This window comes from Pongo abelii, chromosome 1 (assembly GCF_028885655.2).
Source record: "Pongo abelii isolate AG06213 chromosome 1, NHGRI_mPonAbe1-v2.0_pri, whole genome shotgun sequence".
NCBI lineage: Eukaryota > Metazoa > Chordata > Mammalia > Primates > Hominidae > Pongo > Pongo abelii.
This window is the reverse complement of record NC_071985.2, coordinates 210,702,055-210,726,674: the sequence shown is the minus strand read 5'-3', so window position 1 is coordinate 210,726,674 and position 24,620 is coordinate 210,702,055. Positions and strand designations below refer to the sequence as shown.

Sequence of the window (24,620 nt, the reverse complement as noted above, 5' to 3'; positions counted from 1 at the left end):
AGAATTTAAGGAAGTCCTTTCAGAGGCCTGGGCTGGAGCCAGAGCAGTGGGTACAGAGTGGTCACGTGGAGAATAGTACCCCCTGAGCCCCCCCCACTGACCAACACCTCTCCCCTGCCCCAGCCATCCCCTCCGCGCCCCAGGCTGTGATTTCCAGTGTCAATGAGACCTCCCTCATGCTGGAGTGGACCCCTCCGCGCGACTCCGGAGGCCGAGAGGACCTCGTCTACAACATCATCTGCAAGAGCTGTGGCTCGGGCCGGGGCGCCTGCACCCGCTGCGGGGACAATGTACAGTATGCACCGCGCCAGCTAGGCCTGACCGAGCCACGCATTTACATCAGCGACCTGCTGGCCCACACCCAGTACACCTTCGAGATCCAGGCCGTGAACGGCGTTACTGACCAGAGCCCCTTCTCACCTCAGTTCGCCTCTGTGAACATCACCACCAACCAGGCAGGTAAGCGCTTCCGACGTGGGCCAGGGGAGTGCCCCATCATGCTGTGCCAGGGAGGGTCCCGCAGTCCTCACAAAAGACTCCTTCACATCTGTGGAGTGATTTCTTCTTTTCAAAGGCTTTTCATGTGATCCGTCCACCTGGGAGAGTAAGTGCTACCTCTTCATTGTAGTGGTATTAATAATAATTGCTCCCATTTGTTGAGTGCATATTATTGAAGGTAAAAGTTAAGCTGCTGTAACAAAAAGATCCAACATTAGGTGCCTTAAAGGAGTGGAATGTATTTCTCTCTCATGGGAGAATCCAGAGGTGAGCAGTCCACGTTAGCGGGGTGGCTCTGATCCACTCAGAGACTCAGGGACCCAGGTTATTTCCGGGTCGTTTCCCTATGCCCCCTGCTCCTTGTCTGTATGATCCAAGTTGAGTCTCAGGCATGTCTGTGCGAAGAAAGGGAAGACAGGGCAGCAGTGATGTTTGAAGCAAGTTAGGTGGAGGCAGCATCTTTCTATTCTGCATGCATTCCACGGGCAGGGCCTCAGTCACGTGGCCTCACTGAGACCGGAGACAGGAGAGCCCGGAGATGTCATCTCTTGCAGCCTAACTTGAACCTCCATCACAAGTGCTTTCTGTGAAGCTCAGCCCACTCCAGTCTAACTCCAGCAAAACTCTCCTCAAGCTCACCTTTAGTAACCCTTTCTGTGGCCTCATGTCATCCTCCACCCCCCACCCTTCTTTCCTTCACAGCAAAAAAGGAAGTTGCCAAACACCGCAGTCTCCCCTCCACCCTGTTCTCTCTCTAGTCCCCACTCCACTTGGGCTCCTAGCCTCCCCTCTCTACCAGGACCACTGTCCTCAGTGTCATAGGAGGCTAAGTCCTAGAGATGCTTCCCAGCCTCATCCCCCACCTGAGGGCCACATGAGATTATCGAGGACATTATGCTACTTGTGGGTAGAAGATCTCATGGTTGGCACTGTGAGTGTGCGCCTCAGTTATTCACTCAGCAACCTTTGCCAAACCCCTACAGTGAGCATGGTCAGGGACATGTCCATGGAAGAGCTGAGGGAGGCCAGGCTACAGGAGGGAAAGTGACTGGGCCACCAAGCTGATCTTTCTGATGTAGGGTGGGGTCCACATGGTAAGCGTGCAGGGATCCAGATGTGGAAGTCCAGGCCCAGGAAGTCTTCCTGGAGGAGGTGGAATTTGACTTGCAGTTTGAAGGACCAGTCGAAATCTTTTCTTTAGAGATGGAGTCTTGTACATCGCCCAGGCTCATCTTGAACTCCTGGCCTCAAGTGATTCTCCTGCCTCAGCCTCCCAAAGTTGCTGGGATTACAAACAAGAGCTGCTTCACCCAGCCAGTAGAATGTTGAAGGGAACAATAGAAAAAAATGGAATTCAGAAGGGAGGAAGGGCATGCCAAGGACATTGAAAGAGAGAGGGCAACTGGCTGGGCACAGTGGTTCACGTCTGTAATCCCAGTACTTTGGGAGGCCAAGGCGGGAGGATCACCTGAGGTCAGGAGTTCAAGACCAGCCTGGCCAACATGGTGAAGCCCCGTCTCTACTAAAAATACAAAAATTAGCCAGGCGTGGTCACGGGCACCTGTAATCCCAGCTACTCAGGAGGCTGAGGCAGAAGAATCGCTTGAACCCAGGAGGCGAAGGTTGCAGTGAGCTGAGATCATGCCATTGCACTCCAGCCTGGGTGACAAGAGCGAAATTCTGTCTAAGAAAAAACAAGAGAGAGGAGAGGGCAACTGACTCCACCTGGTTGAGGGGTGCTTCCATGCATGACCTCACTGCATCCTTGTGGCCTCTCTGAGAAGGAGGCGTCCATGTCTCTGTTTCACAGATGATGCTCAGACAAGTTGAGTCACAAAGCCAGGAAGAGTGAGCGGCAAGAATTGACTAGGTCTGACAGACTCCAGTTCTTGGGCGAAGTCCTTGATGTGTCCACGGCACCTTGAGCTTGACTGTGGGTCTGGTTGTGCATGGGAGTCTGTGTATTTGTGAGTGTGCTGTCATATGTGTTTGGTGAACATGTGTTTACATCGCATGTGACTGTGGCCATGTGGGATCTGTATCCATGCATTTGTGAGCATGGATGTATCAACCTGCGGGGCCTTGAGGACGCGGGTAGGGGGTATTGTGTATTTGAGCGTGAGTTTGTACATCCACATGTGGCTCTGCCTGTCTGTGTGTTTGTGTCTGAGGAGTGTGGTTTTGTTTGGGAATGTTGGTGGTGTTGCTGTGGCTGAGAGGGCATGTTTATATGACTGACTGCCTACAGTTCTTTTGGGGCCCTGGGTGGATTTAAGCCTTGCTCAGATTGGGGTCCAGAGGGAGCTGACTCAAAGGAGGCTATCTGAGAAAACCCTCAAAAACCAGCCAGGCACAGTGGCTCAGGCCTGTAATCCCAGCACTTTGGGAGGCCAAGGTGGGTGGATCACATGAGGTTAGGAGTTCAAGACCAGCCTGGAAAACATGATGAAACCCCGTCTCTACTAAAAATACAAAAATTAGCCAGGCATGGTGGTGAGCACCTGCAATCCCACCTACTCGGGAGGCTGAGGCAGGAGAATCACTTGAACCCAGGAGGCAGAGCTTGCAATGAGCCGAGATCGTGCCACTGCACTCCAGCCTGAGTGACAAAGCGAGACTCCATCTCGAAGAAGAAAAAAAAAAGTCAACAAGTGATAGAAAAGACCCCTAACAGATTAGAAAACCTCAGCTGTGCATCTCTCTGGCTTGACAAAGCTCCGAGCTGCAGAAACCCAGGCCCCCAAAGAGGGTGGTGGAGAGGGAACTCTTTCTAGCTGGTAGAAGCCGGAAGGAAGCTCCTGGAGCCCTTTCCCTGGTTGCAGGGAACTCTCCTACATCCATTTGGGAGCTCTGCAGGTGGAACTGCCTACTCAAGACGCCTCAGCTTATTAGTAGCTAGGAGTGGTTCTGGGCTGCTGGGATGGACCCTGCTGTCTGGAGCTGGATGTACCCAGAAGTAGAGATGGGGTGGAGTATGGAAGTGAGGGGTTTCCAGGGAATAGGCACACAGGGAGAGCCCTCAGGATTAAAAGACAGAGAAGCAATGAGAAACAAGCACTGGATTAGGAGCACAGAACTAGGCTTGGCTTTGCCGTTCATTTGCCGCATGACATTAGCAAATGAACAGCATTCATTTAGTCAGTGTATGAGTCAGCTACTCCTGCAATAATGCTGCATAACAAAATCACCCCACAACTCAGTAGTTTAAACAATAAATATTTATTTTCTCACTCACTAGTGTGTGGGTCAGCTGGGGTTTGACTAATCTTGGCCACGCTCTCTGTGCTGGGCAGGTCTCCAGAATGTGATTTGGGTTCAGCCTGTTTCATGTGTCTCCTCATTCTCCTTGGACTGGCAGCCACCCCAGGCTTGTTTCTCTCAAGGTGAAGTGTAGGAGCATGGAGGGAGCCAACCATATCTCATTGACCAAAACAAGTCCCACGGCCAAGCCCAGCACCAATGGGATGGAGAAGTATTCTCTGCCCACAGTGAGTGGGCCCTGCAGATTTACTTGGCAAAGGATGTGGGTACCTAATCCTATCACAGAAAAGGAAGAACTGGGGTCATTCATCTAATCTACCATGCACGTGAAAATCACTTCCTCTGAGGCCTCAGTTTCCCCACCAAATTTTACACAAGAACTATATGTGAGCACAAGTTCCAGAATACAGATTTCTCTCTACCCCAGTCCTGCTGAATCAGAACCCCAGCCGTAGACCCTGGGAATACGCATTGTTAACAAGTGACTCAGGTGTTTCTTACCATCAGACAAATTTGGGAAACTCGGGTCTGAGTGAGTCTAAACCCCTTGAAGCCCTCAAAGCCCTGAGGCTTTTGAAATTATAACAAGTCTTTCCCCCTCCTCTTTATTCCACGCCCCTTGGCAAGCCCCTTCTCTTACAGCTGCTCAGAGCCCAGCTGGGGGCTGTGCAACCATACCACACCCCCACCCCATTAACCCCCTTTGCCAGATGAGGAAACTGAAGCCCAGAGAGGTAGAGTCATTTATGCTAGGTCCTACTACTTAAGTGACTTCTACTAATACTTAAACCCAGGACCATGTGACTCCAAGTCTACAATGTTTTCCAGTGTAGTGTAGACACAGTATCTGCCCTTGAGGATGTATGTCCTAGTTGGAAAAATAAGACACAGACACAGAGCCTACATACAAGATGGCGTGGATGAGGGCCCAAGAGGTGCTGGGGGAGATGAGGGAGATCACAGGCAGGAGAAATCATCCTCCTAGGGAATGAGCAAAGGGTATGTCCTGGAAGGCTTCCTGGAAGAGGAGGCATTTGAGCTTGACTTTGAAGAATGGAGAGCCTTCTAGCAAGCAGAGATGGAATCATACAGGAAGGAAGATGGCCTGGGGGAGGGAAGTACAGGAGGCAACTGGAGGGAGGATTCTTCTTTCTGTTCCTCCTAAGTATCAGGTTCCCCTGACACAGAGTCTTGGCACATGCTGTTCCCTCCGCCTGGAAAGGCTTTCTTATCCCATTCTTCCTTCAGGCCTCAGCTCATTTCACTGACCTTCCTGACTTGGTGGGACACCTCCCTCCTCAGCCCCAGCACTATGGCCTTCTAGTTCCCGTGGTTGAAATTTTACCTTGTGTCATTGATCATTTAGTTCTTGTTCGTCTCCCCCATCATCAGCACTCGCGGCACACGATGGGTCTGCTTTTCCTCACCATGGTTTTCCCGGCATCTAGAGGGGGCTGCACCACAGTGAACATTCAACGAACATTTGCAGAAGGGTTCGGAGAAGCGTGGGGTGAAGTGGGGTGTGGAGAAGTGCAATCGGGCTGGGAAACAAGGCTGGGGACTCGATTTCCAGACAAATGCATTCAGTGGTCGGTTTTAAACAGACCCTAAAATTCAATATATAAGTATCTAGCTCATTGCCTTAAAAGGAAAAAGTGTTTCTTTTGGGCAAGTGACTGGGCCTTGCTCGCAATCCCTTGGCATTCACCGGGGCCAGAACTGTCTTCTGACTTCATCCAGCCATGATGCCGCCTTCGAACCACGCTCTGCCTTTCCAGAACACCTTTCTGCCTCCTATTCATGAGTCGTGCTCATGGCCCCCGAGGAAGGAGGCTGAGCTGGGCTTGAGGGATAAGGAAACAGGGGTTGGGAGAGGTCATGCCACGTACTCAGGTGCACTCTGCTGGACAGTGGCAGACCCAGGAGTCAGTCTGGCTGTTCAGAGTGAGCCACGCTACCCTCCTGCCTCTCCACACCCACAAACAAGACCACAGCAGAGAGGGGCAGGAGGGAGGGATAGAGGCTGAGCCTTAGGGTGGGCAGTCAGAGGAGAACTTCTCTGAGGAGGTGGCATTTAAGCTGAGGTCCGAATGACAAGCAGACAGCCCTGCAGACCTGGGGGCTGGGAGGTGTAGCATTTCACTGATACTGGGCTTCTATCCAGTGCCCTTGGCCATTCTCCAGGGCTGCCCCAGACACAGCCTCAGCCCTTTAAGGATCTCACCCTGAGCAAGCCCAGAACACCCCCACCTCTGCCAGCTTCCGGAGGTAGTGGGAAGGGTCTGTGCTTTGAATCAGGCAGCCGAACCTGGCTTTGAGTCAAGCCTGGCTGCTCACCAGCATGCAACCTTGGACAAGTCACTCAGCTTATGTCTGATTGCATCTTCCTCATGGACACCTTCGCCCTCTCCTTACAGGAGGATTTAGCTGTGAGGATTTCAGCTAAGCTATGCAAGGTGCCTCCCAGGTTGCTGGCACAGGTAGGCGCCTAAAACACAGAGATCATTCTCTGTTCACTCTAATCCCCAAAACGGCTCACATTTGTCAAGCGCTAACTGTGTGCCTGGCACAGTGCTAAGCCCTTAACACTGAATCCTCACAACGATATGAGGTAGGTCCTGTTGCCATCCTGTTTTATAGATGAAAGGAAAGGAGGCATTGAGAGGTAAGTGACTTACTCCACTCTCTCCCAGTCCAGGAAATAACAGAGCCTGAATAATTGTGTCTCTGCATCCTCAGGGCCCAATGTTGACCAGACCCATGCCTTCTACAGAGATGGGGCAGGCAGTCCATATGCCCCATCCATACCACAGCCTGGTTGGGTATCCCCAGCCTTTGAGGCCCCCTGTAATGAACAGGGTCAACCACTTAGGAAGCTCTACCATCGGCATATCCTGGGAGCTCATGTTGGAGAAAGGGCATTGGAGCGGGGCCTGACAAACTCAGCCCCCGTCCCCCATGGCCTATTCCAAGCTGTGTAGCCAGGATGTAAGAAGACCTCATTTCCCTGAGCCTCAGTTCCATCACCTACAAAATGGGCATTTATCTATCATTACAGATTTGCTGGATGATTGTGGACATTAACAAGAATGTGGACAGCACCTGGCACATAGATGGACAGTATCGTTCTGCAGGTTCAGAAGTCTAGCGTGAGCCGGGTGCAGTGGCTCACGCCTATAATCCCAGCACTTTGGGAGGCTGAGGCGGGTGGATCATGAGGTCAGGAGTTCGAGACCAGCCTGACCAACATGGTGAAACCCCGTCACTACTAAAATTACAAAAATTAGCTGGGCATGGTGGCTCACGCCTGTCATCCCAGCTACTCAGGAGGCTGAGGCAGGAGAATTGCTTGAACCCAGGAGGCGAAGGTTGCAGTGAGCAGAGATCGTGCCATTGCACTCCAGCCTGGGTGACAGAGCGAGACTCCATCTCAAAAAAAAAAAAAAAAAAAAAAGAAGTCTAGCATGGATCTCATCAGGCTAAAAGCAGTGTTGGCAGGGATGTGTCCTTTCTGATGGTGCTAAGGGACAATCCTTTTTCTTGCTTAGAGGAGTTGTTAGCAGAATTCCGTTCCACGTGGCTGTAGGAGTGAGGCCTCTCTCCCCTTGCTGACCATCAGCTGGGGGCTGCCTGAGCTCCTCAAGTCCTCTCTTGGGTCCTTCCACAGAACCCTGACATCTCAGAAGCAGCAGCAGGGCATTGAGCTCTTCTCACTCTCCAACTCATTGGTTCTTTGACTCTCCACTGGGAAAGGTTCTCTTCATGTAAGCACTCAAGAGATGAAGTTCAAGCTACCTGGATAATCTAGAAAAATCTCTCCGTCTCAAGGGTCATAACCTTCATCACACATGCAAAGTCCCTTTTGTCATGTAAGGTAACATATTCACAGATTCCGGGGATTAAGACATGAACATCTTTGGGGGGTCATTATTCTGCCTATCACAGAAGTTAAACCTACATCAAATTAAAACTCAGCAGCGTTGGCAGAGGCCTTGGAGTTCACCTAGGGCAAACACCTCCTTTTAGAAGAAAACTGAGGCCCACAGAGGTTCCTTAGTGGCTACCCAAGATCCCACAGCAGGTCCCCAGCACCCTGACCGGGTGTCTGTGACACCACTGCACATGGCTTTCTCGTGGAAAGACTTTCAACTCTCCAAAGCCTTTTCTGCCACTTGTGTTCTCTGATCCTCCTGCCCTGCTGTGGGGCGGGCACACAATGGCTCAGCCTCTGGAACTGGCATGAACGTGTACTCACCTACTTCTCTCCCTGGGGGACCAAGAGGATCAGAGAAAAATGGGCCAAGAGAGCCCCCTGTGTGCTTATGCCTGAGACCACGAGGTTCGAGAGGGAGATAGAGGGAGAGGGCACTTCCCTCCCTGGGCCAAGCCCTCTGTGCGCATCTTCCTCTTTGATCCTCCCAAGCATTCTGCAGGGAAGGCATTGCTGACCTAGAGTATCATTTAAGATTGGTTTTGGCTGCATATTCCAGGAAGAAAAATAGCAGATAGCCACTGCCACAGTAGTGCTGGTTAACAATCAACCATTAACCACAAAGCCGACAGCATGGAACAAGAAGCACTTAGCTAGCTGGGGAGTCTCGGGGTTGACTGGACGGCAACGCTGGTCTTGGCGAGGTGCATTCTTAGGTTTGTAGTTCATCTGCTCCGGGTCACTCGGCAGCTCTTTGGATTTTGTCATGTTTGGGGGTTGACTGCTGTCCACTGGTCTGGAGTGGCCCTGGAGGGGACAACTGGAGCAACAACTCTGCTCCAACATGTCTCAGCCTCCAGCAAGTCTGCCTGTGCATGTTTTCTCATGGCAATCACAGGGAACCAAGGCAGCAGGCAGACACTCGCAAGGGCTTTTGCAAGCCTCTGCTTATATCATGTTGGCTTATATCCCATTGGCCACCACAAGACACGTGGCCAAGCGAGAGTCAGAGAGACAGAACTACGTAAGTTACAGGGCAAAGGGTATAGATACAGGGGGGTGATTAATACAACCGGTCTAACAGCGTGGCTTAGACTAAAGGGAGGTTTCTTTTTCTCACGTGTGAAGCATGTCAGAAGATAGGAGTACAGCAACTCCATGGAGCCATCAGAGATCCACACTCCTCAGCACACAGCTTCATGTCCTCATGGACCAAAATGGCTGCAAGATCTCTGGCTATCACATCCATGTCTCAGGTTGCAGTGGAAGGAGGATGAGAAGGGTTCCCTTTTAAGGAAACTTCCTAGAAGTCCCACACATGCTTCAGTTTATATTTTGCGGCCACTTCTAGCTGCCAGAGAGGTTCAGAAAATGTTGTCTTCTATTTGGGCACAATGTACCTAGCTAAGAACCAGGATTTTGTTAAGTTGAGAAAAAGAGAGAATGGATAGTTGTAGCGTCTGCCACATCCCATTTTACAGGTAAGGAACCTAGGCTCAGAGAGAGGTAACTTGCCTGCGGTCACACATTGGCCTAGGAGTAGAACAGCTGGCATCTGAACCCTGAACGCCACCTTTTCTCACCTTCACCGCCACCACTATTCCAGAGCACTCAGCTACTCATGGTGCTGTTTGAGAATCTGAGCAGCCCAGACAGCTGCATTTGGCTCACATCATCCACTGACCCCTTAATCTGGGCCAAGTCCTGTGCTAATCACTTTACAAACAGGTCTTCATTTAACCTTCCTTGCCCATTCACAGAGGAGAAACTGAGGCACGGGAGGTGGAGGTAGGCTGCCCAGACCACCTGCTTTGAGGCCCAGGCTCTTAGCATCTTGCTAGTCCAGGTGCTGGGGTAGGACTGTCCCACCAGGAGGCCAAAGGTGAGGTCAAGACGATTCTACAACCCACTAGCAAGTGGGTGATTGGATGTTTCCCCAGCACAAAGCCCAGGGCCTCACCTCAGCCCACTCATAGGCTACTGATGGGTAGGGCCAGGTAAGCAGGGATAGAAGAAACCAACCTGGGCCTTACAGTCAGACAGACCTGGGTCCCCATCCCAGCCCTGCTGCCTGGGGTGTGGGGGCATCCTGTCAGTCTCTTCCTTTCCTCATTGGTAAAAAGGGAGGGATTAACCCCTACTCCATCTGATTGTGAGGAAGGGGCCTGGCACTGGGCAGGCTCTACTAAACATAGGCTGAATCAAGGGGAGAGCAAATGAACACATGAGCAGCCAATTGCCACCCTAGAGAGGGGCTCTTCTCAAATTCAAGGAAAAAATAATGTCTCCTGGACGCAGTTTTTTGTTTTATTTTTTTCATATGTTCCACAGAATGCTAGTTCCAAAAAACATTAATAACTATTATGTGAGAAAAGGTTTCTGAGGCCAAATGAGCCTGGAACCACCAGGTTAAACCGAGTTAACTGGGTGTCACCCCTGCAGGACTTCTCCGAGCCTTGAATTAAACACGTGTGCAGTGTGAGTCTCCACAAGCAGACGGGCTACAACTCTGTGTTCCTCAAACTTTCTTAGCCACAGAATACGCAGTGCCACCCTAGCACCAGATGTCAGCTTTTCCTTTTTTCTGTCCCATCAGAAAGAATCAAAGGCCCACTTCCTGGAAGTTTTATTTGCAGAAATTCGGTTGTGAGAATTATCGTCAGGTCATCCAGAATTGCAGCCAGATCATCGGGGGTTAACTGCGTTGCTACAGGTTTAAGGGACAAACACTCAAAAAGCAGCTGTCCCATGATTAGCTGGGAATTCTAAGAGTCCCGTCCCAAATAAACTGTCCCTGCTACAGACCCTGGAGAGGACGAGCGCAGTGACAAGCAATTGTCGTGGAACTGTTGGCTGGCTGGTGGCAAGAGGCCCCACGTCACTGCAGCAGTTCCCAACTGTGGGTGGGCACAGGGCCTGGGGGAGAGGAAACCTGCCTTCCGCTGGCTGCTTGGGAAGTACTGCCTGGGGCCTTTGTTTTAGTGGCCAGCCCACAAGGTCGGTAGACTCGGGTTCCTGAGGGGGCCGGAAAAGGGGAGAATCTGCCTGGTCCCCGCTTTTCCCTTTCTCCCTCCCTTCCTTCTTCCTTCCTTCCTCACTTTCTCCCTTCCTTCCTCCTTCCTGTCTTCCTTTCTTCCTCCAGTAAATATTGGTCATGCACCTACTCCAAGCCACACACTGTTTCAGGCTCTGGGGATAAAGGATTGAATGAGAGACAAGATTCCTGACCTCAGATAGTGTTGGTGCTATGACAAAAATAAAATGAGTATGAGAAGGGGCTAACTGGAGGGAAGGGGTGGTCCAGGAGGGCATCTCGAAGGAGGTGACATTTGAGCTGAGACTTCAATGAAGAGGAGGATTTGGCCATGCAAGATGTGGGGGAAGAGGTTTCCAAGCAGAAACACCATGGGGCCAAGGCCCTGAGGCAGAACAGAAAGGCTGCCAGTGTGGACAGTTTGGGAGAGAGGGGGCAGGCAGAGAGAGGTGGCAGACGCCAGCCAGCTGGGCCTCGTGGGCCACAGTAGTGTGTCTGTGTCTTATTCCGGGTGCAGTGGGAAGCTGCTGAGGGTCGTCAACAGGGAGTGAAGACACCAGGGAGACATTGGGATCTGCAAGTCTGGGGCTTGGGATGGGGTCTCCGGCTGTCCTGTGCCCAGCGACCTCTCCCCAACTCCCTTGGAGCTCAGGGATCTTCGGACCAGTGAAAGGGTCATAGCTCCGGACTGTGAGGGGAAGCTGAGCCAATCCCCAAGCCCACCCACCTCTTGCAGCAACCAGGGGCACAGGCTGCTGGCTTCCTGTCCTGTCCTGGGATCCTAGTCCCAGAAGACCCTGAGAGACCACCCCATACAACCCCTTCATGCCCTGAGAAGGAAACGGAGGCACACAGAGGGAAGGCTCCTTCCCCAAGTCTCAGCCAAGGAAGGGGCTGAACTCCCCCCTGGGGTTCACTGAGGGCAGCAGGGCCCCTGACCACCTGCTCCAGACAAGCAGGCCCCGCCTGGCCGGCCTCCCCCTGCCCCTCTCGGCCACAAGCCTCTTTTGTGCTTACTCCCTGGGGCTCCATCTCCTTGCAGGGGTCACAGGGCACCGTTGACCCCATCCCCCTGTCGGCGTGCCCGGCTGGTAATTGAAAATACCAGAATTCCCTGATGACCAACTTACAGGGAAATCTGACACCCCAGGGTGGGCGGTGGGCAGCAGGAGGGGTGGGAGAGCATCCAGCTGTTCCCTTTTCTCCGCCGTTAATCCCCCTGGATTCCAGGAGAAAAGCCAGCCCTGCTGGCCCCCACTGGCCCGCCTTGATCGTCTTCCTGGCAAATGCCGCCTCCTTGCCACGCCTGGGGTTACAGGGCTTATGGGATCAGAGCCCGGGTGAGCTGCCTGTAACCCAAGCCTGCCAGCTACGCCTGCCAGGCCCAGACCCCCAAGGCCGCGTGGGACCTGCCTCCACCAGCAGCTGAGCTCCCAGAGCTGGGGCGCGCCGGGTGGGTGGTAGGTGAGTCAGCGGGAACCAGGCGGGGTTAGCTCTGCAGCAGCAGGAAGGGAGCTGGACCAGGGTGTCCTCAGGGGCCCTCGGAGGTCCGCTAGTTTCCAGACCTCCCTGGTCAGCCAGCATCAGCCACAGCCAGTGGAGGGGAAAGGATGTGTTGGACCTGGGTGAGCCTGGTTCGAATCCCAGCTCCACTGCTTGCTGTGTGGCCTTGGGTAAGTTACTTCACACTTCCGTGCCTCCATGTCCTCATCCATAAAATGGGTATAACAGTAATACCAGCCTTGTAGGGTTCATAGGAGCATGAAGTGAGTTAACAGATGTGAAGCATGTGGTTTGCTGTTAGCTGGTACAGCCTTTCCCTTTTTCTGGGCACCATGGGGCGTACAGGGGCTATCAGAATAAAACAAGCTGAATGACAAGCTTGTTTTAGTTGAGGAGCAGGTTGCCACCCCTACTAGTCCTTCTGTGGCTCCCCAGTGCCTCAGGACTAGAAGTTTGGCCCCCACCTTCCTCGGCAGCCTCGTCTCTTCACCTCTCATGGAACTCTTTGTACGGCTGCTCCAAGACCCTCTGAGCTCCGGGGCCATATATAAAGAGTGTAGCCCAGGCAGGTGAGGGAGGCAGGCTCAGCAGAAGCCAGGCTGCAAGCAGCCACGTGGCAGGTGGATCATATACTAGACCAGGACTCAGCTGCTCCTGGCTCTAGTCCAGCTCTACCACTACCAGCTGTGTAGCCTTGGACAAGTCACTTTCTTTCTCTGGCCCTGAATCCACTAGTCCTCAAAGTGTGGTCCACAGACCAGCAGTATCAACATCACCTGGGGGTTTGCTAGAAATGCACATTCTCAGGCCCCACCCCAGACCTGCTGAAGTAGAATCTCAGTGGGGGGTGTTGTGGGGAGGCCAGCAATGTGAATTTTAATAAACTCTCCTGGTTATCCTTATGCCCATTCAAGTTTTAAGAGTGCTGCAATCTAGAGAGGTACATTCTACAATTGTCATTTGTTGGGAGGTGAAACTCCAGAGAGAGGTGTGAACAGAGCAGCCTCTGCTGAAATCCCAGAGGGTGATGTGAACAGAACAGCTCTGCTGAACTCCCTGAAGGTGGTGTGAACGGAGCAGATCCTGATGAATTCCTAGGGAGAGGTGTGAACAGAGCAGCCCCTGCTGAAATCCCAGACAGTGGTGTGAACAGAGCAGCCCCTGCTGAAATCCCTGAAGGTGGTGTGAACAGAGCAACCTCTGCTAAAATCCCAGACAGTGGTGTGAATGGAGCAGCCCCTGCTGAATTCCCAGGGAGAAGTGTGAACAGAGCAGCTCCTGCTGAAATCCCAGGGAGAGGTGTGAACAGAACAGCCCCTGCTAAATTCCCAGGGAGAGGTGTGAACGGAGCAGCCCCTGCTGAAATCCCTGAAGGTGGTGTGAACGGAGCAGCCTCTGCTGAAATCACAGGCAGTGGTGTGAATGGAGCAGCCCCTGCTGAAATCCCTGAAGGTGGTGTGAACAGAGCAGCCCCTGCTGAAATCACAGGCAGTGGTGTGAATGGAGCAGCCCCTGCTGAAATCCCTGAAGGTGGTGTGAACGGAGCAGCCCCTGCTGAAATCACAGGCAGTGGTGTGAATGGAGCAGCCCCTGCTGAAATCCCTGAAGGTGGTGTGAATGGAGCAGCCCCTGCTGAAATCGCAGGCAGTGGTGTGAATGGAGCAGCCCCTGCTGAAATCACAGGCAGTGGTATGAATGGAGCAGCCCCTGCTGAAATCTCTGAAGGTGGTGTGAACGGAGCAGCCCCTGCTGAAATCCCTGAAGGTGGTGTGAATGGAGCAGCCTCTGCTGAGCTCCCAGGGAGAAGTGTGAATGGAGCAGCCCCTGCTCTTGTTCAAGGCTGAATCACTTTGACCAAGTCCTAAAATGGGAGCTTGGACCCCAGAGCTCCATGCCGCTTCTGAGTCTTACAGCTTCCCCAGTGCCTAGCATGGTGCCCGTCCTGGGACAGGCACTCATTTAGTTGAAAAACAATATGCTTCCTCCCATTAAGCTGCGCCTGGAAGGCTGGGACGCTGTGAGGCTTCTCTCCGGAGCCCCGGCACCCAGTATCATGTTGGCATCATAGCAACTCCATGAACTGAAGAATTCTTCACAATGTCTCCCTCCTGAGGGGCGCCCAGCACCCCACTCAGACCTTCACATGCATTTCCACTGCCTTCTCACAGCTTCTCCTGGCCAGGTGAGGGTTCCTACTTGATAGGTATGAAAACTGAGGCTCAGCAAGGCTAAAAGTACCTGCTCAAGGCCACAAGTGAGTGAGTGGAGGAGCAGGGAGCTGCATACAGATCTGTCGGACTCCACCCTCAGGGCTCCCCACCGCTAGGTTAGACGGCCTTGCCAGGGACTGGATGGAAGTGTCTTGACCTGGGCACTGTGCGAGTCTAGGCATGAAGCAGTAGGTGAGCGAGCACACCTGGCAGCAGCGCAATCCAAATACTCCTCACCCGCCCTTGCCCTTGTGGGCTCTGTGTGTCTGATGCTCCGTTGAAGTAACACACATCAACGTGCTGTAAGACAGCAGCACACCTCTGACTCCACCCTTCACACATCCCTCCCCACCTGCTTGGCCGGCCCTCTGGGAGACAGACCCAGTATTTCAAGGAGCCCTGGAGGCTGCCTCACCAAGCCCCTCACCCCAGAACTGTCCTCAGGCCCCTGGAGGCAGGGGTAGGGAGGCATCGCTCCCAGAATCTCTGGCAGCTGAGTTTCAAGCGTCCTCCTTAGCTTCTCAGAGCACCCCCTGTCGCACCCCCACCTCCACCACACACACACACAGACCCAGTGGTCAGCCCCTGTGGGTTGGATGAGAGGGGCTGAGAAGCTGGGAGGAGGCATGGGGATTGGGTTGCTTCCCGGGCCAGCACAAGGGATGAGCCCCCAGATTGGCCCTGGTCTGTGACACTCCAGAAGGGCCTTATTTTGTTGTTTCACTGGGACACCGACCACTGACAAGTCTGTAATGGGCAGACAGCCTGGACTTCATAAAGAAGCTGGATCCTCGGCAGTCCAGGAGAGCAGAACACTCAACTCCTCACAAAGGCAGTTCCACGGGGAGGGGTGGCGCTGGGGCTGAAGGCAGGTGGGAAGTAGGAACTGCTTTGAGACCCAGAGGGGGTCATAGCTAGGGCAGGATGACTCAGCTCCAAGCCCACCTCAGCTCCTCACCAGCTGTGTGACCTTGGGGAAGTCACTGTGCCTCTCTGAGCCTCTGATTCCTCTTCTGCAAAGTGCAGATATTGACCCCCATCCTACATGATTGTTGAGGGGGGTTAAATGAGATGCCGCAAGTCCATGCTCAGTGCATTGTGGCAGGTGACACCCGCAAACACCCACGGCGCTGACCACATGCCAGGCGCTACACTGAGCACACAGCCAGACCCCTGATCCCAAGAGGCCAATGCCCCTGGCAGGGCAAGGAGCCGAGCTGAGGGTCAGGCAGCCTCCCCTGGGTGTAAAAGGAACAGAGGCTCATCAGGGCCGCATGGACCAGGGTCTAAGTCCTTCTTGCAGGTGCTGCCACCTCATCTGGAGTGTCTCGGGACAATTTTCACAGCTCCTTGGTGTGCCGGAGGGGAGTCTGGACCTGCCCAGGCTCACGCTGGTCCCCAGGCTCATTCTCGGTGTCGAGGGCTGCAGAGAAAGGACTGGCAGGGAACATTGGAGCCTCAAGGCCTCAGAGATCTTCTAGCCTGGCCAGGGGTGCCCAGGAGGAAGCCAGGTCCAGAGGGAAGGCAGCTCGCCTAGGTCACACAGCCAGTTAGCAGCAAGGCAGAGAGGCAGTCTAGGGGCAGACACAGAGCAGGAAATGGGTGAGTCAGCTCCAGCCTTCAAACCCCACAGCCAATGTTCAGGTTCCCCTGAGCTCCTACCAGGCCTGCTCCACACTCACATCCCACATCGTCAGAGCCCCCGCAGAGCAGGACTTGGGGCTGGGAGAAGTGTCAGCCTCCACTTTCCAGTGTCTTTGTATTGGCTGAGACAGGACATCTGCTTGTCACAGACCCGCCCGGGAACAAGGAAAGAGTGCAGGAGGTGCTCCCTTCACCCTGGTGAGTCCTCAGCCCTCCTGGGATCACGAAAATCTCTGGCCCAGAGAAGCAAGGAGGCTTGCCAGAGTCACACCACGAGGTGTGGGGACCACATTGAGAGTCCCTCTCTGGCCAGTCCCACTCTGGAACAAACAACTGTTATGGCAAGATGCAGACTTGAGTCCAAATCCCGGCTCCCCCACTGACTATGTGATCTCAGGAAGCCGCGTGCACCTCGGAACTTTAATGTCTTCACCTGTCAGCAGGGGTGATACACCCTCTCATCAACAGTCAACTCAAGAAGCGTGTGTAAAGGGCCCAGGGCCATGTCTACACAGAGTTGATGCTTCCTGGAGGTTTGCTCCATGTGAGAAGGAGGCAAAAGACAGCAGGCCGGATGCATTATGAAATAAGGACTCAAGAACGGGCTGTGTGCCATGGACATACACCTTGGCACCTCAGACAGCTCACACCCCCTCTCTTGACCTCAGTTTCCACGACTGCAAAATAAGGGAATTGGGCCAGGCATGGTGGCTCACGCCTGTGATCACAGCACTTTGAGAGGCTGATGCAGGAGGGGATCACTTGAGCCCAGGAGTTCGAGACCAACCTGGGCAACATGGCGAAACCCCATCTCTACAAAAAATACAAAAATTACGCCAGGCGCAGTGTCTCATGCCTGCAACCCTAGCACTCTGGGAGACCGAGGCAGGCAGATCACCTGAGGTCAGGAGTTTGAGACCAGCCTGGCCAACATGGTGAAACTCTGTCTGTACTAAAAATACAAAAATTAACCAGGTGTGGTGGTGCACACCTGTAATCCCAGCTACTCAGGAGACTGAGGTAGGAGAATCGCTTGAACCCCGGAGGCAGAGGTTGCAGTAAGCCAAGATCATGCCACTGCACTCTAGCCAGGGTGACAGAGTGAGACTCCGTCTCAAAAAAAAAAACAAAAACAAAAATTAGCCAGGCATGGTGGCGCACACCTGTGGTCCCAGCTACCTGGGAGGCTGAGGTGGGAGGGTCACTTGAGCCCAGGAAGTTGAAGCTACAATGAGCTGTGTTCATGCCATTGCACTCCAGCCTGGGCAACAGAGTCTCAAAATATAACAATCATAAAATCAAATGAGGGAATTGTACTAAGATATTTCTTCTCCCCCCTCTTTGCAACAGAGTTTCACTCTTGTTGCGCAGGCTGGAGTGCAATGGCATGATCTCGGCTCACAGAAACCTCTGCCTCCCGCGCTGAAGCGATTCTCCTGCCTCAGCCTCCTGAGTAGCTGGGATTACAAGCATGCACCACCATGCCTGGCTAATTTTGTATTTTTAGTAGAGATGGGGTTTCACCATGTTGACAAGGCTGGTCTTGAACTCCTGACCTCAGGTGATCTGCCCACCTCAGCCTCCCAAAGTGCTGGGATTACAGGCGTGAGCCACTGCACCCGGCCGTGTACTAAGGTATTTCTAAGCATCCTTCTAGCACTGCAGCACAGCCCCCCTGACAACTTGTCGCTTCATCTAACCACCTCTGTGAGAGCACTCACAGCACTGGTGGGAGGAATGGGAGGGGGAAATAACTGATTGATTTTATTGAGATGAAATTCACATGACATACAATTAACCATTTCTGTCTCTACTGTCTCTCAATTTGATGTGGTCTGAGCTTCCCCAGGGCTGGTGAAGTCGTCAGTGTCTGACCTGAAGGTGCCCCATGAGAGCTCAGCAGTGGCACCCATAGCCCTGCATGAGCCCCTCTGCCCCCTGTCAGCTCCCTGAGACTGGCTGTGTGGCCTCAGCCAGATGCCCTTCCCTCTCTGATCCCACAGTTCCCCACCTGTCCGAGTACCTCTGAGGGTGGGCCAGAAGCTGCAGCTTCTCATGCCTCCCTGACCCCTGACCTCTGGCCTCTCTTCCAGCTCCGTCGGCAGTGTCCATCATGCATCAGGTGAGCCGCACCGTGGACAGCATTACCCTGTCGTGGTCCCAGCCGGACCAGCCCAATGGCGTGATCCTGGACTATGAGCTGCAGTACTATGAGAAGGTACCTATGGGCTGGGTGCTGTCCCCATCGCCCACCTCCCTGAGGGCCCCTCTCCCAGGCTGAGGCCTGGGAGTTCTGCCCCACCGCAAGACGAGACGCATTGGTGCAGCAGAAAGAGCACTGGCCTTGGGGTCAGGCTGCCTGGCTCCCAATCCGGCTCCACTCCTCCCCACTGTGAGACCTCAGGCAGGTGCCTTGACCTCTCTGGATCTCACTTTTCTGGTCTGGAGGATCTGCCCAGCAATCTCAGTGAAATGCAACAGTCACATCCCTTTCCCCACCACGACCCTTTCATCTTGACCTCAGTGGCTTGATGTTGTGAAAAACTGGGTTTCCAGAAAGCTGCACTTATGAAGTGATAATTATTCACTCACCTCTTCTTCGACAGAGATTTGAAACTGCTCAGGAGAGCTTCCGCCCGCCCTGCTCTGCTTCCTGCTAAAGCACCCACTTTCACTCACCTGCATGCCCTTTGCATGGGGAGAGGTGATTTCACTTTGAGCTTTTAAATCAGACCTTAATTACTCCCTTTGGGGACCCAAGGTGGAAGCCCCTGGGATGGTAGAAGGATCACTGGACTAGGAGAAGCCGTAGGTTCAAATCCCAGCTCTGTCCTTCACCAGCTATGTGACCTTGGGCAGGCGTCTTTCTCCCTCTGAACCTCAGTTTCCACCTGTGTCAAGTGTGGGTGAGACCCCCTTGCGGGGAGCTATGCAGGTTACGGAGAAAAGGCAGCACAGCACCCAGCATGGGACCTGGCCCTCAGCAGAGGCCATGTGTGTCCCTGGCCTTCCTCCTCTGCCCTGCCTGCTGCACAGTGGGCAATGGTGACAGGATGGAAGGCCAGGTGGATGGGGGCCCAGGAGGTAGACAGCACAATTGTCCACCCACATGGCTGGACATCAGAGGCCCCAGGAAGCCTCTCCTTTGAATGATCACTTCTCTTACCTGCTCCAGGAGGCAACAAACAGCCACAGAGGCTGCAAGGGCCCCTGGGAAAGGCATCGCAGGGCTTCCATTCAGACTAGGTGTCAATGACTGACAGGGAGGCCTTTCATTAAGCGCAAGCCCACGGGGAACTGCAGAGGGATAGAAGGGCTCTCCCTGAAGGCTGAGAGGAAGAGTGCAGTCAATTGCAGCCAGTCCTGCTGGAGCTCGACTTTCTAGGGCCCAGCCCGGCCTTTGCACTCTGTTAACTGCTGGATCGGCTAACCAGGCTGGTCTCCAGGGCTTTTCAAACACGTACCCAGCCTTTGCCAGCCGTCTTACCATTGCTTGCGTGCGTGTTCATCCCGTCCCCTAGGCAGTGCATTCCAAGAGGTCAGGGGCTACGTCTCCATTCACCACCTTCTCCCTGGCACCCGGGCCTGGCACCAAGGAGACACTTGATCAATATTGGTTGAATGAACAAGTGAATGAATCCCTTCCCTTGTGCCCTGGCCCCCAAACAACTCCTGGGACTTCATGCCTACTGTCCCCCCACCCACCCACCTCGCTGCCCACCCTTTTCCCTCATCCTCCCCTCATCTCTGCCTGTTGGAATCTTCAGGGTCCCTCCCAAATGTCACCTCCACCACAAGTGAACATGGACTCTGCCCCTTTCTTAGAGCACCGCATGTGGGCAGAGGGTGCCTGTGTCTCCCGCAGGGGGCCATGGACACTGAAGGAATGAATTGTGTGAATGAATGACAGACATGAGTGATGGAGCCCGTGAATGAAAGAGGGAACTGGCTGGGCGCGGTGGCTCATGCCTGTAATCCCAGCACTTTGGGAGGCCGAGACGGGTGGATCACCTGAGGTCAGGAGTTCGAGACCAGCCTGGCCAACATAGCAAAACCCTATCTCTACTAAAAATACAAAAATTATCTGGGCATGGTGGCGCATGCCTGTAATCCCAGCACTTTGGGAGGCCGAGGTGGGTGGATCACGGGGTCAGGAGTTCGAGACCAGCCTGCCCAACATAGTGAAACCCCATCTCTACTGAAAATACAAAAATTAGCCCGGCGTGGTGGTGCACACCTGTAATCCCAGCTACTCAGGAAGCTGAGGCAGGAGAATCACTTGAACCCAGGAGACGGAGGTTGCAGTGAGCCGAGATTGCACCACTGCACTCCAGCCTGGGTGACAGAGTGAGATGCTGTCTCAAAAAAAAAAAAAAAAGGGGGAACCAATGGGTGGCTGGATATGGATGGGTAGATAAATGGATGAATTCCTTCTGTCTAAACTGCTCCTATCCCTACATTCTCCACCTGGCTAGCTCTGACTCAACCTTCCAGATCTCAGCCTAACATCACCTCCTCAGAGAAGCCCTCCATCACTGCCCAGATGCCATCCAGCACCCCATTTCATCTTCTCCTTGTGCCTTGCCCTTCTGCATAACATTTATCACAATTATCATTTTTTAAGTGTTATTGAGTAATTAGGTATTTACTACCTCTACATTGAGCTAGATAGTAAGTTCCTTGAGGGTGAAGATCTTGCCATAATCTCTGCTGTGTCCCCAGCGCCTGGCACACAGTAGGTACTCAAGAGCTGTTTGTTGGATGACTCAGGAAGTGGCCACACGAGGGCCTGAGCTGTGGGTGGTGTGAGGATGCAGCCCCACCCCTCAGTGGGCCCTGGAGGGCCTCGAAGGAGCTGGAGTCCTGGGTCACCAAACCAGCCGCTCCCAGGCTCTGCAGAAGCCAGCATCTCTGCTCCCCGCAGCGGGAATACCTTAGCAACTCAGAACCCAAAAAGGTGGGAAAAAAAAAAAAAAAAAAAAAACCTAATTAAGAAGCTTTGTGATTAAATGAAACTGAAAGTGTTTGTCCCCAAAGACGGGCAACGGAAATGAGGAATCCCAGCGCGGGTCCTGCCTGCGACCCATTTCCTACCACAGCGGGCAGGCCTGGGGAGGCTGCTGGAGGTGTGAACTGGGAGGCAGCTCTGCCCTACTTTCCACTGCTGCCTGAGCATCCCCAGGCCGCTGCTGGGGGTGGCAGGACCTGCAGGATCTGCAGCAGCCAAGGTTACCATCTGCTCACATTTCATAAGCACTTGCTATGTGCTAAGCACGTCACCTCTAGCATCTCATTTATCCTCACCACAGGGCTCTTCACCCCATTGGATGGAAGGGGAAACTGAGGCACAGAGAAGTTCCATAACTTGCCCAAGAGGATCCAGCAAGGATTTGCACCTATGGTCTCACTCTTTTCTTGGCTCTCCTGCCTCCCAGATTTTTTTCCCCAGGGATGCTTCTGGGATGACCTGTAAGAGGTAGACAGGACCAGTCCCTGCCATGGAGAACGTTAGGCATAAATGGTGAGGGGGGTCAGGCGGTGAGAGGCTGAAGGTGTGACAGCCTGAGGTACACCTGTGATGAGACATGGCCCTACTTCTTTCAGTCGCTCCCCCAGGGCCTGGGGTACAAAGAGGGACAGCTTGGCATCTGCCAGTGGGGAGATGGACACTGGTTCACTCAACTTTCACTCTCACCAGCTTTGGGTCAGGCACTAAGCTGGGTACCAGGAATCCTGAGGGTGACCAGGTGGCTCGGAGGCCTCAGGGACTTCACAGTCCAGGGAAAAAGAGTCAGACACTGAAAGCCGTGAGACAAGGTGTGATGCTAGCCACAGAAGGGTCAGCAAAGGTCCCAGGAGGGCACCAATAGGGGCCCACAGTCCTGGCATGAGTGAGGGAAAGCCTTCATTCAGTGACACTTGAGCTGAGTCTTGAAAGATGCTAGGAGTTCACCAGACAAACACGCAGGTGGAAACACAGTTGTTCTAGGCATCAGGAATCGCAGGTGCAAAGGCCCTAGGGCAGGGATGTGTGGGCTGCATTCAGGAAACAGACAAGGCGAGTGTGGCAGAAGCAGAAGCCGGAGCATCAGGGGAGGAATTTGGGAGGGAGGCTGGGCTAATTGTCAAGGGCCTTCCAGCCTTGGAGTCTGGATTCGATTTCAAGTATGATCGGATGGCTATGGAATTATGCAATCTGACTCAGATTCCTTTAAAGATCCCTGTAGCTTGCTGTGTGGAGAATGGATCTCAGGGAGACATGGAGACAGAGGGAGCACCTGTACAGGGCTCCCAGGGAACGCTAAGTGAGAAATGATGGTAGGTAGCATGGGCTGGGGGAGTTGGCAGTGGAGATGGCAAATGCCAGCAGAGTCTATTTTTTTTTTTTTGAGACAGAGTTTCGTACTTGTTGCCCAGGCTGGAGCGCAGTGGCACAACCTCGGCTCACCACAACCTCCGCTTCCCGATTCAAGTGATTCTCCTGCCTCAGCCTTCCAAGTAGCTGGAATTACAGGCATGCACCACCATGCCCGGCTAATTTTGTATTTTAAGTAGAGACGGGGTTTCTCCATGTTGATCAGGCTGGTCTCAAACTCCCGACCTCAGGTGATCCGCCCGCCTCGGCCACCCAAAGTGCTGGGATTACAGGCGTGAGCCACCCCACCCGGCCAGCAAAGTCTATATTTTAAAGCCCGGAGGACCCAGGAAATGTGAAGGGTGACTTCTAGGAGATGGAGGTGCCTTTTCCTGGGGCAGATGCGGGTTTGTGATTTGTAGGTGTGGTGCTTACTGGGGCAAAGGGGTTGGGGTTCAGGGAGGATAGAGAACAGCAGCCAGGAAAGTGTGCAGAGGAAGAACCAGAAGATAGGACCCCCGAAAATGCCAGGGTTTAAGGAGGGGAAGAAAGCGGAGTTGATGAAAATATCAGAGGAGGTGCTGGCAGAGGGGTAGGAGCAGAACCAAGAGTCACGCCTCTCCCTGACCTCTCAGATAAGTCTGTGATATGCCAGCCACCACCAGGGAGGGACCGCGAGGCTGCAGGTGGTAGGATTTATTCCAGCAAGTCCACAGCCGGCTCTTACCTAACATGGGAATCCTCCTTGTGTCTGCTATTAGATTCTTTCCTGAATGCTCCAGTCTTCCTAGGAAGGGAAGTCAGATACTGAGCCCTGCAGGCCCGTGCGGCCCCCACCTCCACCTCTTTCCCACTCCTTTCCTTCTTCAGAAAGGGCTTTCTAGGAGCAGGCCCTCCGTTTGGACTTCCCCAAGCCCCACTGGGATTTCCCAGCCTGCCCGGAGTCCAGAGCTGACAACTGCATTGCTAGATGGCTTCTGGAGGCCACTGATGAATGGCGGTGGCCTTGTGGAGACCCAGGCCTGGCTGCTTCCGTCAGTTCCAATGCCCCAGGGGAGGTGGCCTCCTTTGGCAGCTACCCCAAAGCACACAGGTTCAGGATCCCCCTGGTCCCCCAAGAACTCAAGAAGAGCCATTCGTGAGGCCACCTGTGGTCGATGGACCTTGGTAGCCCACATCAATTTTAGAATTTATTTAACAGAAAGTGAAGAGGAAGGACATTCCAGGCACAAGGAGCAAAGGTTGGAGGATGGGGGGTGAACTATGAAAGTTCAGGCCATATTCAGCTTGTTGCCCAGTACCTGGAGTAGGATCTACCTGGAGAGGTTTGTCCACTCATTCATTCACTTTTGCATTCATCCATCCATTTAATGAACATGGGAAAGGGCTTACTCTGTAATGGTTTTTTTGTTTGTTTTTTGGGGGGGGGTTTGTTTTTTTTTTGTGTGTGTGTGTGTGACAACAGAGTTTTGCTCTTATTGCCCAGGCTGTAGTGCCATGATGCAAGCTCACTGCAACCTCCGTCTCCCAGGTTCAAGTGATTCTCCAGCCTCAGTCTCCCAAGTAGCTGGGATTACAGGCATGTGCCACCACACTCGGCTAATTTTTTGTATTTTTAGTAGAGATGGGGTTTCACCATGTTGGTCAGGCTGGTCTCGAACTCCCGACCTCAGGTGATCCAGCCCTCGGCCTCACAAAGTGCTGGGATTACAGGTGTGAGCCACTGTGCCCGGCCTCTATAATGGTTTTGATGATAACAGTGATGGTGGGAGCCAACATTTATTAAGTCTTTTTATGTGCTAGAGACTGTGCTAAAAAGCTTTACCTGTATTTTCCTTTTAAATCTCCGCAACCACCTTTTGTGGTACCTACTTGCATTAACCCACTTTAGAGATGAGAAAACCGAGGCCTGGAAGGCTTAAGACACGCACCCAATGCCTCACTGGCCCTAAGCTACCAGGTAAGTGCTCAGACTAAGGACTAGTGGATTTCATACTGAATCTCTTCCCATCGTCCCTTGGTACTTAATCACTGTTCAGATAAAGGTACCCCAGGGAGAGGAGAGACTGAAGGGAATTGGTGTCTCTAGGGCATCTCCAATGTGTCAGGCACTACCTGATCAAATTTTATCTTCACAACAGCCCTGAGAGCTTGGCATTTATTGTTCCATTTATTTGGAATAGA

At 53.3% G+C, this 24,620-nt stretch overlaps 1 protein-coding gene across 2 annotated transcripts in view; it reads left to right on the top strand.

Moving 5' to 3' along the window:
- The window catches only part of EPHB2 (EPH receptor B2), a 211,806-nt gene that overhangs the window by 153,831 nt on the left and 33,355 nt on the right, over positions 1 to 24,620 (top strand). For both annotated transcript variants that reach the window (XM_024232185.2, XM_024232190.2), the window contains exons 5-6: positions 124 to 459; positions 18,175 to 18,299. In XM_024232185.2, the coding sequence (XP_024087953.1) occupies positions 124 to 459; positions 18,175 to 18,299 (461 nt within the window). The remainder of the gene's footprint in view (positions 1 to 123; positions 460 to 18,174; positions 18,300 to 24,620) is intronic.